Genomic DNA, 14,126 nt, shown 5'->3' on the forward strand with positions numbered 1-14,126 from the left:
TCGATATTATCTTACGCGAATACGTACCATAAAGAAAGCGTCGAAGCCCCGTGGCACTTCTTTCGTGCAATCGCAGAGAACGCCCTTAGCCGAATGCCCGGGTTTGACGCATACATTTTATTCAACTTCAAAACAATCCAGAGATGCGTTTCAAAATAAACACAACGTCACAACATGCGTTGCAAGTCTGAACCGTGATTGACAGACGATCGGTTGCTTCCTCCTGCCCGCCGTAAATTCGGCACTCACCTCGCGCCAGGTTTGCGGGGACGAACAGCAAGTCACTTAACTCTGGCGCGCAAGCCGAGAAGGCTATCAGCCAGGCACACTGCACATACCACATGCGAGGTTGAGTCGTACGTCCGTCGAGAAAGATAATCCAGACCATGGGATGCACTAGCCACCCGCAGAAGTACTACATCGCATTTCATTGCGAAACGAACGCGTCCACAACACAGGAGGCGATGCACGCACGCACGCGCACGCACGCACGCACGCACGCACGCACGCACGCACGCACACGCACACACACACACACACACACACGCACGCACGCACGCACGCACGCACGCGCACACGCACACGCACACGCACACGCACACGCACACACACACACACACACACACACACACACACACACGCACGCACGCGCACGCGCACGCGCACACGCACACGCACACACACACACACACACACAGCTTCGGTCGCTGCCTTGGCTTAGCTGCAAGCGTCGTTCGGACAGTCAGCGATGTTACGACGATACAGAGCTGCGTGAGGGCGACGTGCTAACCACTTGACGTATTTACAAACACAGGGGAAAACAACTTGGTTCATCGGAAGCAAAAAATCTTTCCTCCATCTCGCGCTACTTGCCGCCGTGTTGCGGCCTCACGTACCCACGCTATTTTGCTGCTAATGAGAGTTTTAGTAAAGCGTTTGTTGCCTTTGCATATGCTAAACGCTACATTTTTTGCTTCCCGCTACGTAAACACAGCGAGGGAAGTTTTAGTAGAGCGTCTCATGAGTTTTGCGTAGCGACACGCTAATGCATACAGCGCCATCTGTCGAATGTTTTGCGAAATGACTCACCGGCTGATCTGCTAGTGGAGTGCCGGAGTGCTTGAACATTTTACGACTATCCCAACAAGTGCAAAGAAACGCCGCAAAACAAGACCCTGCACCAGCGGGGCCACATCTGAGACGGCTTTTTGGATAAACAGTGCGCGAAGCATCCAAGGCAACGAGCGCACGATTCTCTTCGGCGGCTGCGAGTTCGCCGGCGATAAAAAGTCACGTGCCGCCGATAGCAACTGTAGCAACGTACACTGCGAAAGGGCAAGGCCAGGCCGCACACATGTGGCCAGGTCTTTTGTTCGCTTTTCCACCCTTGAGCGGAGTGCGGCATCCATGTACATGCTGTCAACAAAGATGAAAAGGCCGAAAGAGCTTGCCCGTAGCAGACGGAAGTCTGAGGAGCGCAATTGTGGAAGTACGTCACCGCTGAGGAGCGCAGCATCATGGGACCGAAGGCTCTCGCGCCGACAACAGCGAAGAAAAAGTTGAAAGAAGGAAATACGGCGCGACGATAATGCGCGGTTTTTTATTTACGATTTCTCAGCTAACGCCCATCGCTTTAACAAAATTCTTGCAGGAGGCTCGTCGTTGCCGATTCCTCCGGCGCCTTCCCCGTCGGCGCTGCTTTTAGGCTGCCGCATTTTGACCGCACCACTGGCACCGTCACCACCTAACTCCATGTGCGTGACGCCCGCTGCTGGATCCGACGGGGACATTGGCCGCTGGCTTCCCGCCCCGACGACGCTAGCCTCGGTTGACGAGGCGTGGGCCGGAGGCGTCTTCGGCTGGATCGGTTGCTCCTTTTAGGAACGCGCTGGCCAGCCTCAGCCTCTACATGTCCCGCTGGCGACTTCTCCTTCGCCGCTTCACCAGTTGCTCCTACCGGAGTCTCCTCTGCGTCCGCCACGTCCATGAGGTGTTCGTGGAGGTCGTCGTCCTTCGAAGGCCCGGTGACGCTGGCGTAGGATCACGCCGGACGTGTCCCTGGTGTTGCAGCGTAAACACTATGGAGCCCTTGCGGCGATGACGATGAGGGCCTTTTCACCCGCCACACGAGGTTCGTGCGGCAGGTCGTCGATGGTCACACCCGCCTTCAGCTTGAGGATCGCCGACAGCAGCATCGAGCCCTTGTCCTGAATACACGTCGACACGCCACCTCTCCTTACGCACCTCGCCGACACGCCCGTATCGTGCCAGCGCAGACCGAATGGCGTCAGCCGGCACATTGTAGAGAAGCCCATGTACCTTGACCCGCACTTCTTGGTTGGGTCGATAACGATACAATGACGGTCGTTCGCTTTCACGTCGCTCGTAGCCAGAATCTTCTTTACGCCATCCACCGATTTGAAAGTCACGACCCAGACGTGGCTCATCTGATACGCCCCCAATGCCAAAACATCGGGGAGCAGTGCCAGACGAGACAAAGTGTCTCGAAAATCTTCGACGCGGTAAGGGCGACCTCGCACGTCCGCATGAAAGAAAACCATATTCAACACCAACTGACCTCAGGGAAACTGCAGCAACACAACTTGATAATCTTTGCTGTGCAGAATTCCTGTAACCGCGGCCCGAAAGGCCCGCCAAAGCCGCACCTTGGATGGAGCTGACTTTCTGCGTGCGCACGGAAGTGCAGCGAAGCAGAATCCCACTGCACCACAGATTGATTGATTGATTGATTGATTGATTGATTGATTGATTGATTGATTGATTGATTGATTGATTGATTGATTGATTGATTGATTGATTGATTGATTGATTGATTGATTGATTGATTGATTGATTGATTGATTGTAGGGTTTAACGCGCCGACGCAACGCAGGCGATGAGGCGGGCCGTAGTGGAGGGCTCCGGATTAATTTTGACCACCTGGGAATCTTCAACGTGCGCCGAAATCTCGTACACACGGCCGTTTTTGCTTTTCGTCACCATCAGAAAAGCGACCGCCGTGGCCGAGGATCGAACCCGCGACCTCGTGCTCAGCAGCGCAACGCCTTAGCCATTGAGCCACCGCGGCGTGTACCACATAATGAGCGGCGATCGCACGGAAATAACCAGTATACTATTGAGACCCGCCCTTTGTGTCACATCTATGTCTTCTATATGATTTCAAGAATCCCTGGTCGGACATTTTTTGCAGAACAGTTGCGCAGTAAGGTTCCATGAAACCCCAACCATAGCTGTTCTCCAGCAAGAGCACTGTTTCGGGAAAAAAGGCGATCGAAAATGTGTGCCCGGCAGCGACTGCGGTTTCACCCTGCGAGAATAGTGCCTACCGTACTTTTGTTTTACGATTTGCGCTAAAAACTGTGGTCGATATTGATTTATTGTTACTAATAAACGTTCCGTAACTCCTCTTCTTCTCTTAACTGAGCCTATATTTTCTACAAGCGTTGCTGGTCGCACACGAATATGCATTTTGCAACTCCAGGAAATGAATTGTCGCCAAGCGAACGACCGAAGCGTCGTAAGCTGAAATATGGATCACATGAGTTACGCTGTACAAATGCCGTGTACCTTACTATGTTTATTACAGTCTAAGAAGTAACAGAACAGAGACGCATTCATTACGGCACGAATGTTGTCGGGGCGCAGTTTTCGCGTCTCGCTCGATTCCCGAGGGCCGTTCGGCCGATCGGCATTGTCGGCGTCTTCGGTCAGCGAGCCAGCCACACCACGCGGACTTTCGATTGGCCGACGTGTTCGTGTCACCGTCGGCGACGCGTGACAAGGCCGCCTGCCAACACGGAAGTTGGCGCCGCCGTCGTGTCATTGTGTCGGCCTAGCCAACGCCCCTTAACTAGAACCGTGCTAATAGAGTAAAAAATATAAATACGGATGAACACGATAGCGTTAAGCGTGCTGCAGGGAATGCTAATTTACCAAAGGCGCCGCCGCTACCCGCGTACGCTCACCAGACAACGCTTCTCTTCGCCGGAAGTGAGATAAAAAGCCGTCCAATAGCACAATTTCCGCTTTGTGACGCGCATGGGAGAATCGAAGATGTACACGCGGGAAGATGGCGGGTCCTAAAAACACGCAAAAAACGGCGAGAACGCCGCAACAAACTTTGAAATGAAAGTGTGAGCTTTCCGCTGTACCTAACAATGTTATACTTATCACAGATGACGTTTATCACCGAACCTAACGATTGCGCTAGTTGAGTGTGCTCAAAACGCCTTTCAGGGTCCCTTTAAGAAAGATTGTCATAAAGCCCTACTGCAAAAAAAGACAGACAAGTCAGGCACGCATATGCGAAACGAACCGGTAACGTTACAAATAAAAATTTAATTAAATATAGGGGGGTAAACGCACCGAAACTACACCTTGCCTATGAGGCGCGCCGTATTGGAGGGTTGCAGATTATTTTGAACACGTGGGGATATTTAATGCACGCATAAATCTCTACAGCCGGTCGTTTTTGCTTTTCGCCTCCATTTGAAAAGCATCCAGCACGGCCGGGATTGAACCTGCGTCCACGGGATCAGCAGCATCACCCCTGCGACACTGAGCATCCGCGGCTGGTTGGCTGTACGAATGCGTGCTGCGTATTGTTGCAAGAAAGAATTTCCTTTGAATATTTATTATTAAGCAAATTAAGTGGTCCTTCAGAGCGAAGTGTTTCCAACAAACTACTGTGCCTCGCACAGCTGATTTCCCATTGTCGAGTTCCTTATCCGACACCATTGTATGCAACTGATGGGAGAACGCATGCTCGTACTTCGTTATTTACACCTGAACGACCGCTTAAATTGGACGCATCAAGTTCCTATAGTGGTGGTGGTATATTCGAACAACGTAGTAAAAAGGTTGCGACAAGTAACACGAGCGGCAAACACTCCACTACACCAGCGGAGCATGGCGTAGAGAAAAACAACCGGGCCTGGAAGTTCAGGTGCCCACGTTACGGCGAGATGGTCGCAAACTTGGAATCGTAAATTTGCAGAAATTGTTTTTTGGCAGACTTTGGGCATCCAAAAAGGAACGCCAGAGTATATCTTCCTGCTAGGCTAGTACAGTTCTAATGATTTGAAGCGTAGCAAAGACACAGGATGTCGAGCAGAAATTGGACAGGACGTCTGTTATCTTGCCTGTTCTGTCTACGTTGTGTTTGCCATCCGTGTATTCTGTCGCGCTTCAACCCATGGGAGGAGCACCCTCTTACGACTAAGGATAGTAGGTTTCGTATCATCAAAGCTTCAGTAACGATTGTGGCTGCGCATGCTTTCTATTAAAACATACTGGTTTAGAGACTCGGATAAAGTGTACACCGACCCAGTTAAACGAGTCGAGAAGCCTTGTCTTACTGACAGCTAATCCAAAATCGTCATGCAAACGTAGGGCCTAACAATGTCAATTTAATGTTTATACCAATGTATAAACATTACGAGTATAAACCAATGTATAAACAAGGGACGAGTATAAACCAATGTTTATACTCGTCCCTTGCCCTTTCACCAACAAGTGTGGCATATATATTAACACGTTCGCTTTCAGAACAGCGGAGTCGGAATTCAAGTTTTTTGGTGGCTCTGTGGCTGAGGCGCTGTGCTGCTGAGCTCAAGGACGCGGATTCCATCACAACTCCGGTGGCCGCTTTTCAGATGCAGGTTAAAAGCTAGAATGCCCGTGTGTAGTATTTTCGGCACACGTTAAAGATACCCAAAAGGTCCAAATTATTCCGGCGCCCTCCACTACGGCGCACCTCATAGCCCAAGCGTAGCTTTGGTGCGTCAAACCACAAATTTAATCAATCATTCAATGAATCAATCAATCTTTGGAATCAAAATGCACATTCTTTTCCAGGGGAGCTTGGATTTATTTTTTTCTTTAGTACGGATGAGCGGCTCTCCGATTGTCCTTGCCTGCTTGTGCTTCCTTCTTCGGGCCGCTGCTATTGGAGAGTACTTGGTACGGATCAAGCAATGCTCCGACGAAAGCAACAGAGGGACGTCAGAAAAGGCGTGCGCCACTGGTCTCGCAGCGCTATGCCTAGCGGATGGTGCGTGAACATGTTTGCATCGCATGTTTTCGTGTACTTGCTATTTATTGCACCACGCTTCCCAATCTTTCGCAGTAGTATATCACAGGTGGGGATAAAATAGCTTGGGATACATCCGAAATGGACTGGAATCTTGCCAGTGGTTAAAACGAAGTTTTCTGTCGCAATTTTTACTCTTCTGTCTTAATCACACATTTAGAGAGCTCCTGGTGTGAAGACAAGTCATGGCCACAGCGACCAATGAGACATGGGGACGACATTAAGTAAGCGGGTTATCAGATCGTGTAGCCAGGAGAGTATATGGCTAAATATTTTTGGCCTACGCAATATCGGAAGCTCAACAAACAGCCACGGGAATGCTCAACACGACGCATTTCAATGATCAATCTGTAATTATTACGCCAAAATATATCAAACGTCATACAGTTTTGGTTAAGTAGGAGATAAGGCATGGTTGCACGTGAACTTCAGTGCTTTTTAAGGTCCGTGATTTCCTATACAATTGCGCTGTGGCAAGCCTAACGCGCAGATATTTTTAGAGCGTGCAACAACATTTCGATTTTGATATTCGAACTTGTCGGCATGTACCTCTATATTTACAAGGTCAAAGCAGATATTCATAAGGTAGAATGAATAGCTACAATTCATGGCTCAACTTCGTTTCAGCAATAGCCGGAAGCGGTAGAGCATAAAGCACCAAAAAGAGCAAACAAGACTAGTGCTGCAATTAACAAAAAAGATGCATTAACGCGTAAGATGTCAGCTAAAAAGAGCAAAATCAAATTCGCGTATATTATTTTGAGAACACCAAACTTCTACTCATGATGTAGTCATTGCGAAAGCAGGAGTGTTCATTGGGCTAAGGTGTCCTCTCGTGATTGCTATCATGCCTCACATTTTGCGTATGGTCGTTCTCCTTTTGAGAACTATGACTAGGCAAACTCCCGGGTTTGATAACCCGACATGACAGCCAATCAAAGGGGACATTTAGCTGAAACGTACTTTGTTACTCGCCTAAATTCTACTTTTGTAATTAGCACGCTCAAATTAGATCCGTAGGCCACAGCACAAAGACTCACGCAAAGTCAACGGCCCACCTGTAGCCAGTTAGCTACGCCGAACTGTGTCGGTCTTAGGGATGCCCGCCAGCCCCGCACTCCGGAGGTCCTTGGTTTGAATTCCACCCGGCCCCAATTTTACCGGACATTTTTTTTCAGCTCAGTAACTTCGCTGGTAATCTTCCAGTCGTCAGACATTTTGTGTGTCATCCGTGGGACACTTTGTTTGCCGTCTGGGTACCACGGACGCCAGATGTTTGAACGAAGAATTTAGCTAATGCTTTTGCATTATTCATTAACAGCACGGTCCTTATGTCATACGCCAACAGAAGAGTCGTTGACGTATCGCTGTGGTTGTTTCATGAGATGAAATGCCAAAAATATTTTACTTGAATGAATACATGTTTGTACAACCGCATTGTCTTATCCACCCTGTACATGGCCGTGTGAAATCGTTTTAAGTGCGAATGCACTTTATAAGCGACCCCAAACCTTCCACCGCCGCCGGCGGCGGCGGTGGCGGCGGCGGTGGCGTCTGCAGTCCTCCTCTCCCTAGCAACGGCGTGGAGCGGAGAGGAGCGTCGGTAGCAACGGCGCGGTGACGTCACTTCACCACGTGACCGCGCTCGCTCCGCCTCCTCGCCGTGGCTGCGCGGGTGCGCGCCGCTCCCCGCACCGCTCATCGCGCCGTGACGTCATGGTATGACGTCACAGCGCGCCTCCTCTCCCCAGCAGCTGCCGCGCGCCTCTCTCTCCACCGTGACGTCACACTCTCTCCTCTCCCCTCGCTCGGCTGCAGCTGCCATGCGCCGCTGTCCCTCTCCCCTTGCGCTCGCCTCCTCTCTCAGCCACCTGGCTCGGCGCGCTCGGCGCGGCGTACCCCCCTATATATGCAGCGATAAACTGCCAGACCTCCGTGGGTCGGCTCGCGCGCGCTCACGGGCGAATGCCAACGGGTTTTAACTTTACTCCCCCTCATAGCATCACCCCGTGCATTCGCACTTAACCATGTTCACCCTCGGGGAAATGCTTGGGAGTTTTTTTCGTTCGGCTTCATGCACGTTACGAAGTTATTTGCACCGTCATTTTGTCTGATGTAGCACTATGCGTGCGGACGGACAAACCGCTTATAATAAAGAATGTGGCAGGAGCAGCTGGTCAGCGTAGTAAACGCTAGACGAAAAAAGATTGAGCACAGTCGACTCAGTGGAATTTGCCTTTTTAAATAGATGCATTAACAGCCTCTGTGATGCTAAGCTTAATTCAATAAAAACATTTGCTGGGTAGGGCGCGCGTGGTGGTGTTGCTCCATGGCGCTATCCTTGTGTACATGGTATGATAGTGAACTGCTGGCCCAGTCTTTCTATGCCTTCCGCTCATCCGAGTGCTCTTTCACTGACAGCGAGGTTTTTGTGGCTTTCGGGTTTGCTTTGGGAACATGAAGAAAAACTTTGGTACAGTACATATATACCTTAAAAACGTTTCGCACACAGCGCCAGGGGAAAAATATTAGTGGCGATGACTGTGTACTTCCGTTCCTTAGACTCACAGAATAGGCTTACCACATATCACCGTAGCTTACAGACCCGTAAAACACAGGGCAGAAAATGAAAACGGTTGGTATAGTATATTTTTAAGCAGCAGGAACACTGATCCAATTGTTCAGAACACAAGATTATAGATCGGGTTGTTTTCATCTGCAATTTAATTGGAGGAGAAGGAATGGCATTGTTGTCGGAAGCGGCATGAATGCCCTGGTAGGGCGGAAAGGGACACGGAGACAGGGAATAATTGAAAAAATATCCCGGTTCAAGGGTCCATCCATTCAATTGGTGGAGAGCAATTTATGGTTCCGTGAGATATACCTAGTTCATTGATTTAGTGAAGAAACAGGTGTCTCAAGAACGTTTATGACAGGAGTCGGGGCAGGTTATTATTACACCAGCTTGTACCCGCCGCGGTGGCTGAGTGGCTAAGGCGTTGTGCTGCTCAGCAGGAAGTCGCGGGTTCGATTCCCGGCCACGGCGGCCGCTTTTCTGATGGAGGAGAAAAGCAAAAACGCCCGTGTGTACGAGATTTCGGCGCACGTTAAAGATCCCCAGGTGGTTAAAATTAATCCGGAGCCCTCCACTACGGCGCGCCTCATCGCCTGCGTTGCGTCGGCGCGTTAAGCCCTACAATCAATCAATCAATCAATCAGTCAATTAATCAATCAATCAATCGTTCAATCAATCAATCAATCAATCAGTCAATTAATCAATCAATCAATCAATCAATCAATCAATCAATCAACACCAGCTTGTAGAGACCACTGGCTAATAAATGTTAAGCTATTTTCTCTACCACTGAGGGGTGTGCTCGAACGCGTTGCAAATACGCTTTCTCATCTGCAGGTGGGGAACCGAGTTCCAATAGTAGCTCGCGACCGGCTGTGAAGTGTGCACAGTGCATTATCAAATGATATAGGTTACGAATGCATGTCGCGTCACATTACGGGAAGTGTTGGATGTGCAAGCTGGCTCCATGGGTACATTTCTGTACTACATCAGGGTTAAATGCCGTGTTAGCATAGATCTTATCAGCTATTACCTCCCCCAGCGCGTGAGCGTCTTTAGCGGGCCTAGTACACCCACCAGGGTGGTATCTTGCGGTCTCTTGTGACTCTCTGCCTTGAATTTCCTCAAGTAAAGTTGCCGGTCTGGTCGTGGTAGGTGTTCCAACGGGGCACTCGAAACCACTGGAGGTGTGTCAAGTCTCTCCTGGACGGCGGTGTGAGCCGTGTGGTTGCCATGAGCCCCAGGCATGTGTCCCTGGGACCAGACGATGGGGATGGCGATGCCTTCCAGTGGAAGGTCTCTAGTGGCATGAAGTATATTGGGGGCCGTATAATTAGGCGAAAGTGTTCGCTTCAATTCTTACAGGGTGACGTCAGTGTTCATAATGATGCCATAGTTCCAGGCTGAGATATAGTCACAATGGTCACGGATGGAATTGACAGAGCCCACGACACCCATGAGTTCGGCTTCTTCAGTTTAGCCATATGTATTGGGGATCTGACGGGAACCGCTTAGCAAGGGGGCGTCCGATGATCTCCATGCGACCGCAGTTTCAGTGCTACACACGGCGGCGTCCGTGAATATTTCGACTTCGTTTTCCATTTTGTCGTTCTGGATGGTGCGAACGTATAGCTCGCGTGATGTCGCCTGCGGCCGAGGTATAGGGCGACGACTCCCAGGGTGGAAGGAACGAATATCATGTCACCCTATATTCATGTTACATTTTCAGATGACTAAAACGGCTTGAAACATGCTAGCCATGCTTAAAACACTCAGCGGAGCACGGGCATGGGCGGCGTTCATATTGTCCCCATTAAAGAAAATAAAATCAATTAAAAACCAAAAAAGAATACAAAGGCGGTATAAAAACATAGATAACCTTGTCTCATGCGTTCTTTAGGTATTGATATGGGTAAAAATAAATATCGCTTTAATCATAAGTTTCGTACTAAGGAGCCCGGTTTCACCACATTAAGCGATTAACATTCATCAGAAAGTCATTGTTTCCAATTGAAAATGTACCCTAAACGAATAGTGCCACATTGTCTACTTCGCTCAGTACGGGGTATACAATGTTAAACGAGGGTTACAGGACCTCAAAACAACACGTATTCCACTGGTTAATCACCTATTGCTGTTTTGTTAGGCACACAGAAATATCCCTGTTTTATAAACCTGCGTACGGTCGTTCTTTAAATACCTAGTGCGCTGATTTCCGAAGTGAATCACCTTGTTCTTCTTTATTTATTTCTATTGAAATGAAGGATGGCCACTTCCACCATTACTGCCCCAAAAGTGGCGATGTTGGGCTGCAATTCTAGAGAGCGAAGCATCAGTGGTGGGCCTGTGACATTTGTTTGGATACTGCCTGACTCCGTCCGTTTATATCATATTTGCCATCAAGTCTGCTGGTATCGGCACACCGATATTTGAAATAAAAACTTCCTGTACTGCAGTCGAGCGGTCTTTATTATCCATATATTCATTGTGAAACCCGCGTTACTTCACAGCTTCGTTAATCCTAACTCTGAGTGAGATCGATGCCAAAAGTTACTCGACGGGAGCTAGCATGGTTCTTTAGCGCTCTTTCTTTTTCTCGTGTCGCCTACCAGTGTTGTTCGGCTGGCTGGGATCCATCTTGCTGGCGTTCGCCCTAAGGAAGCTCTCGAGCCGACTGCACGAGGAGATGCTTCTGCACGTGCTCGGAAGCCCGGTGTCCTTTTTCGACGACACACCCCGAGGCCACGTGCTCACTCGGTTCTCAGCGGAGCTAGATGGAATCGACAGCCGGTTCTTCCTTGCCACCAAACAAGTTGTGCAGGCCCTCACTGCGGGCCTCGCCAAAGTCGTTGTGATTGGTTTCCAAGATGCAACAGCAGGCTTCTTGAGTGGCGTGGCGATAGCCATTCTACTTATTTTTGTTGTACGTAACTGCCCTTCCCGTTTTAGTGTTATATCAAGATAAATGTATGAAATAATTTACGGTAACCAATTATGGTCTTTCATGCAGGCCATGTAATATTTGGTGAAAATACGGGTTTTGCCCAAAATTGCCGATCACAGCTCACGAGAGGAGAAGCACTTGCGCGGTGTTCGTTTTTTAGCGCAAAAGCCCATGTTTTCTCCAAAAATATTGCAAAAAACTTGCTAAAGACGGGGTTCTGCTTCATGTTTATTCGTCGCTGCTTTTTTATGTAACTGTCTCAAATTTTTCATAAGCGTGTTTAAGGCAGCACAGAGATTTAGAACCACTGCTTTATTCCGTATGAATAATAACCAACAAGCAACTGAGAAGTGAATTTAAATTTTGGAATGTTTTCATGTATAAACGCACTTGGTCGAGGAACAATGCTAGCAGAAAAAAACTGAGTGGGTTGATTTCAACAGCCATTATAGACGAGCGATAAAGTCGATGAAGAAGACAAACAAGTCTCTCGTCGCAAAGGTTTTAGATGTGCCAAAGGACGGTGCAGATGTTTTCCACGGTGTTTTGGTACCGTTTTTGTTCCCGTGAGAAAACCTGTTATGATTCAATGCAATTCAATTCAGTTTATTCACTAGCAAAAGGTGTGGATGTATTCCTGGGCTAAACGTTGTTAAAAACCACTTGACGGGGCGCAGGAACCGACTCATGGCGTGGCTTACATGGCGTGGCATACAGTACAGAAACAGTTGGAACCAATACAATGTTTCCGAAGATGTGTAGCATCTAAACAAGAAAAAAATGAAATTGCAGTAGATATCACAACGCATAAGATATAACAAGAATGATACTGAATTAAACATGATAGCAAACAACCCTGATTGTGAACAGCAGAAAAGAAGAAAAGAGCAGATGTATGTAACATAGTACAATGCAGCAGTGACGGATAATTGGTTGAATAAATAAAGGTGTAAGTGCGGACGATACAAAAAAGACAGCTGGTTTTAACTGAAACATAACAAAAAACAACTAATATTATAAACGAAGACACTGCCAAAAAGAACCGAAACCTACAGAAACGCCAGAAATATTTCATCGGTTAGTATCGAGTCTTCAAAATATCGATGGGTTTCCATGAATGAAAAACGTTGTACTGCTTTAAATCGATTGGGAATATCAGGAAGGTTCTGCTGCAGAGATTGTAGCTTGTACTTTGTACGAAAGGGCGGTATGTGGCAGGTGTCAGTGTTGCGCGTGTTTACTACGTTTGCTGAATGTGTTACTAGTGTTGCAGATGATAAAAAGTGATTTGACGTGACGGATGAAAAATAAAAAGAGGATGCGGAAATGATACTTATGCTGAAAAGCTATGATATTATAATAGGTAAATATACCTGTTGTTGGTCATAAATAATCCGTAATTGAAATGACGCAGAAAAGTTTTGCTGTAATATTTGGATTTTCGTTAAATTGTTCTTTGTGGTACTTGCCCAGACTAAGCTGTAGTATTTGAGGTGTTATTCAAATAATGCATACTATAGTATCATTTTTACTTTGGTAAAGGAGTGACACATATTACTACGTTATATTTATGTCTTATACGTATGCAAATTAACAAAAAAAGCGGACTTCATCGAGTACATTGACTCCCCTGAAATGTTTGTGGCGTTTCTCCTTTTGTCACAACTATAAGTGATGTTCTTCGGGCAAAAGCAGTTACCCGCACTTCACATGTGTGTGCGTTCTTTGAGCATAACAGTGTCTTACAATTGGGCTCAAAAAGCGACGATTTACTGCAAAGGTTCGGTGGCTAAGACCGCGGGCGTTGTGCGATGCATGCAATAACTGCTTTCATAATCGGCTGCAACGCCTGCTTTTCTAATTGGAACCAAAAATAGAAACCCTCATGTACATGAAATCCAACGTACAGTAACGAAAATAAGGTTATCTCAATACACACGCAGCCATATACTATTCTGCTCCCTAATGTCGAGATTTAGCTGGAACGCGCGAAACCCCAAACTGATTTTGAACAATATTTCTTTGTACCACAAATGTGAAGCTATATCTGCGAGCGGACTGCAGTACCAGGAGCCGCGTTGGCCCGTGACGCGAAGAAACAACAAGGACGTTAGGTAAAGAAATTTTTTGAACGCCAGGAAAAACAGAGATGCTAAAATGCTAGGCTTCTGCATAAAATCCCTGCCGGCAGTAGAAACGAAAAGACGACCCATTCGCAGTAAATTATATAAATTATTGAGCAATGTTTTTGGTCCGATGTCCGGCCGCAGTGGATGCTTTTCGAGCGTAGTGTGAAACATTCGATTGTGTGTGAGGCGTGGTCTTATGGTGAAGCCGTTCAGGTGGTTCATCGCAGCGGTGAACTTGGCGCGCAGGAAAGGCGAAGCTACCCTGCAACAAATGTTAATTTGAACTCTTTTGGAAGTGAAAAACCCGTAAAACCGCCCGAGTGTCCAAAACTTTTTGATGCTGTGCTTGCTGCATTTGATATCAGC

At 47.9% G+C, this 14,126-nt stretch overlaps 1 protein-coding gene across 1 annotated transcript in view; it reads left to right on the plus strand.

The window, feature by feature from the left end:
• LOC144166604 (ATP-binding cassette sub-family C member 4-like) overlaps positions 1-14,126 on the plus strand; it is a 216,827-nt gene that overhangs the window by 145,156 nt on the left and 57,545 nt on the right. Inside the window, exons 19-20 of the mRNA XM_077696121.1 lie at positions 5,878-6,073; positions 11,300-11,610. Coding sequence (XP_077552247.1) covers positions 5,878-6,073; positions 11,300-11,610 — 507 coding nt within the window. The remainder of the gene's footprint in view (positions 1-5,877; positions 6,074-11,299; positions 11,611-14,126) is intronic.

Source organism: Haemaphysalis longicornis, unplaced genomic scaffold, assembly GCF_048455015.1.
Source record: "Haemaphysalis longicornis isolate Haplotype H1 unplaced genomic scaffold, Haemaphysalis longicornis Haplotype H1 scaffold_1, whole genome shotgun sequence".
In the NCBI taxonomy this organism is placed as follows: Eukaryota; Metazoa; Arthropoda; class Arachnida; order Ixodida; family Ixodidae; genus Haemaphysalis; species Haemaphysalis longicornis.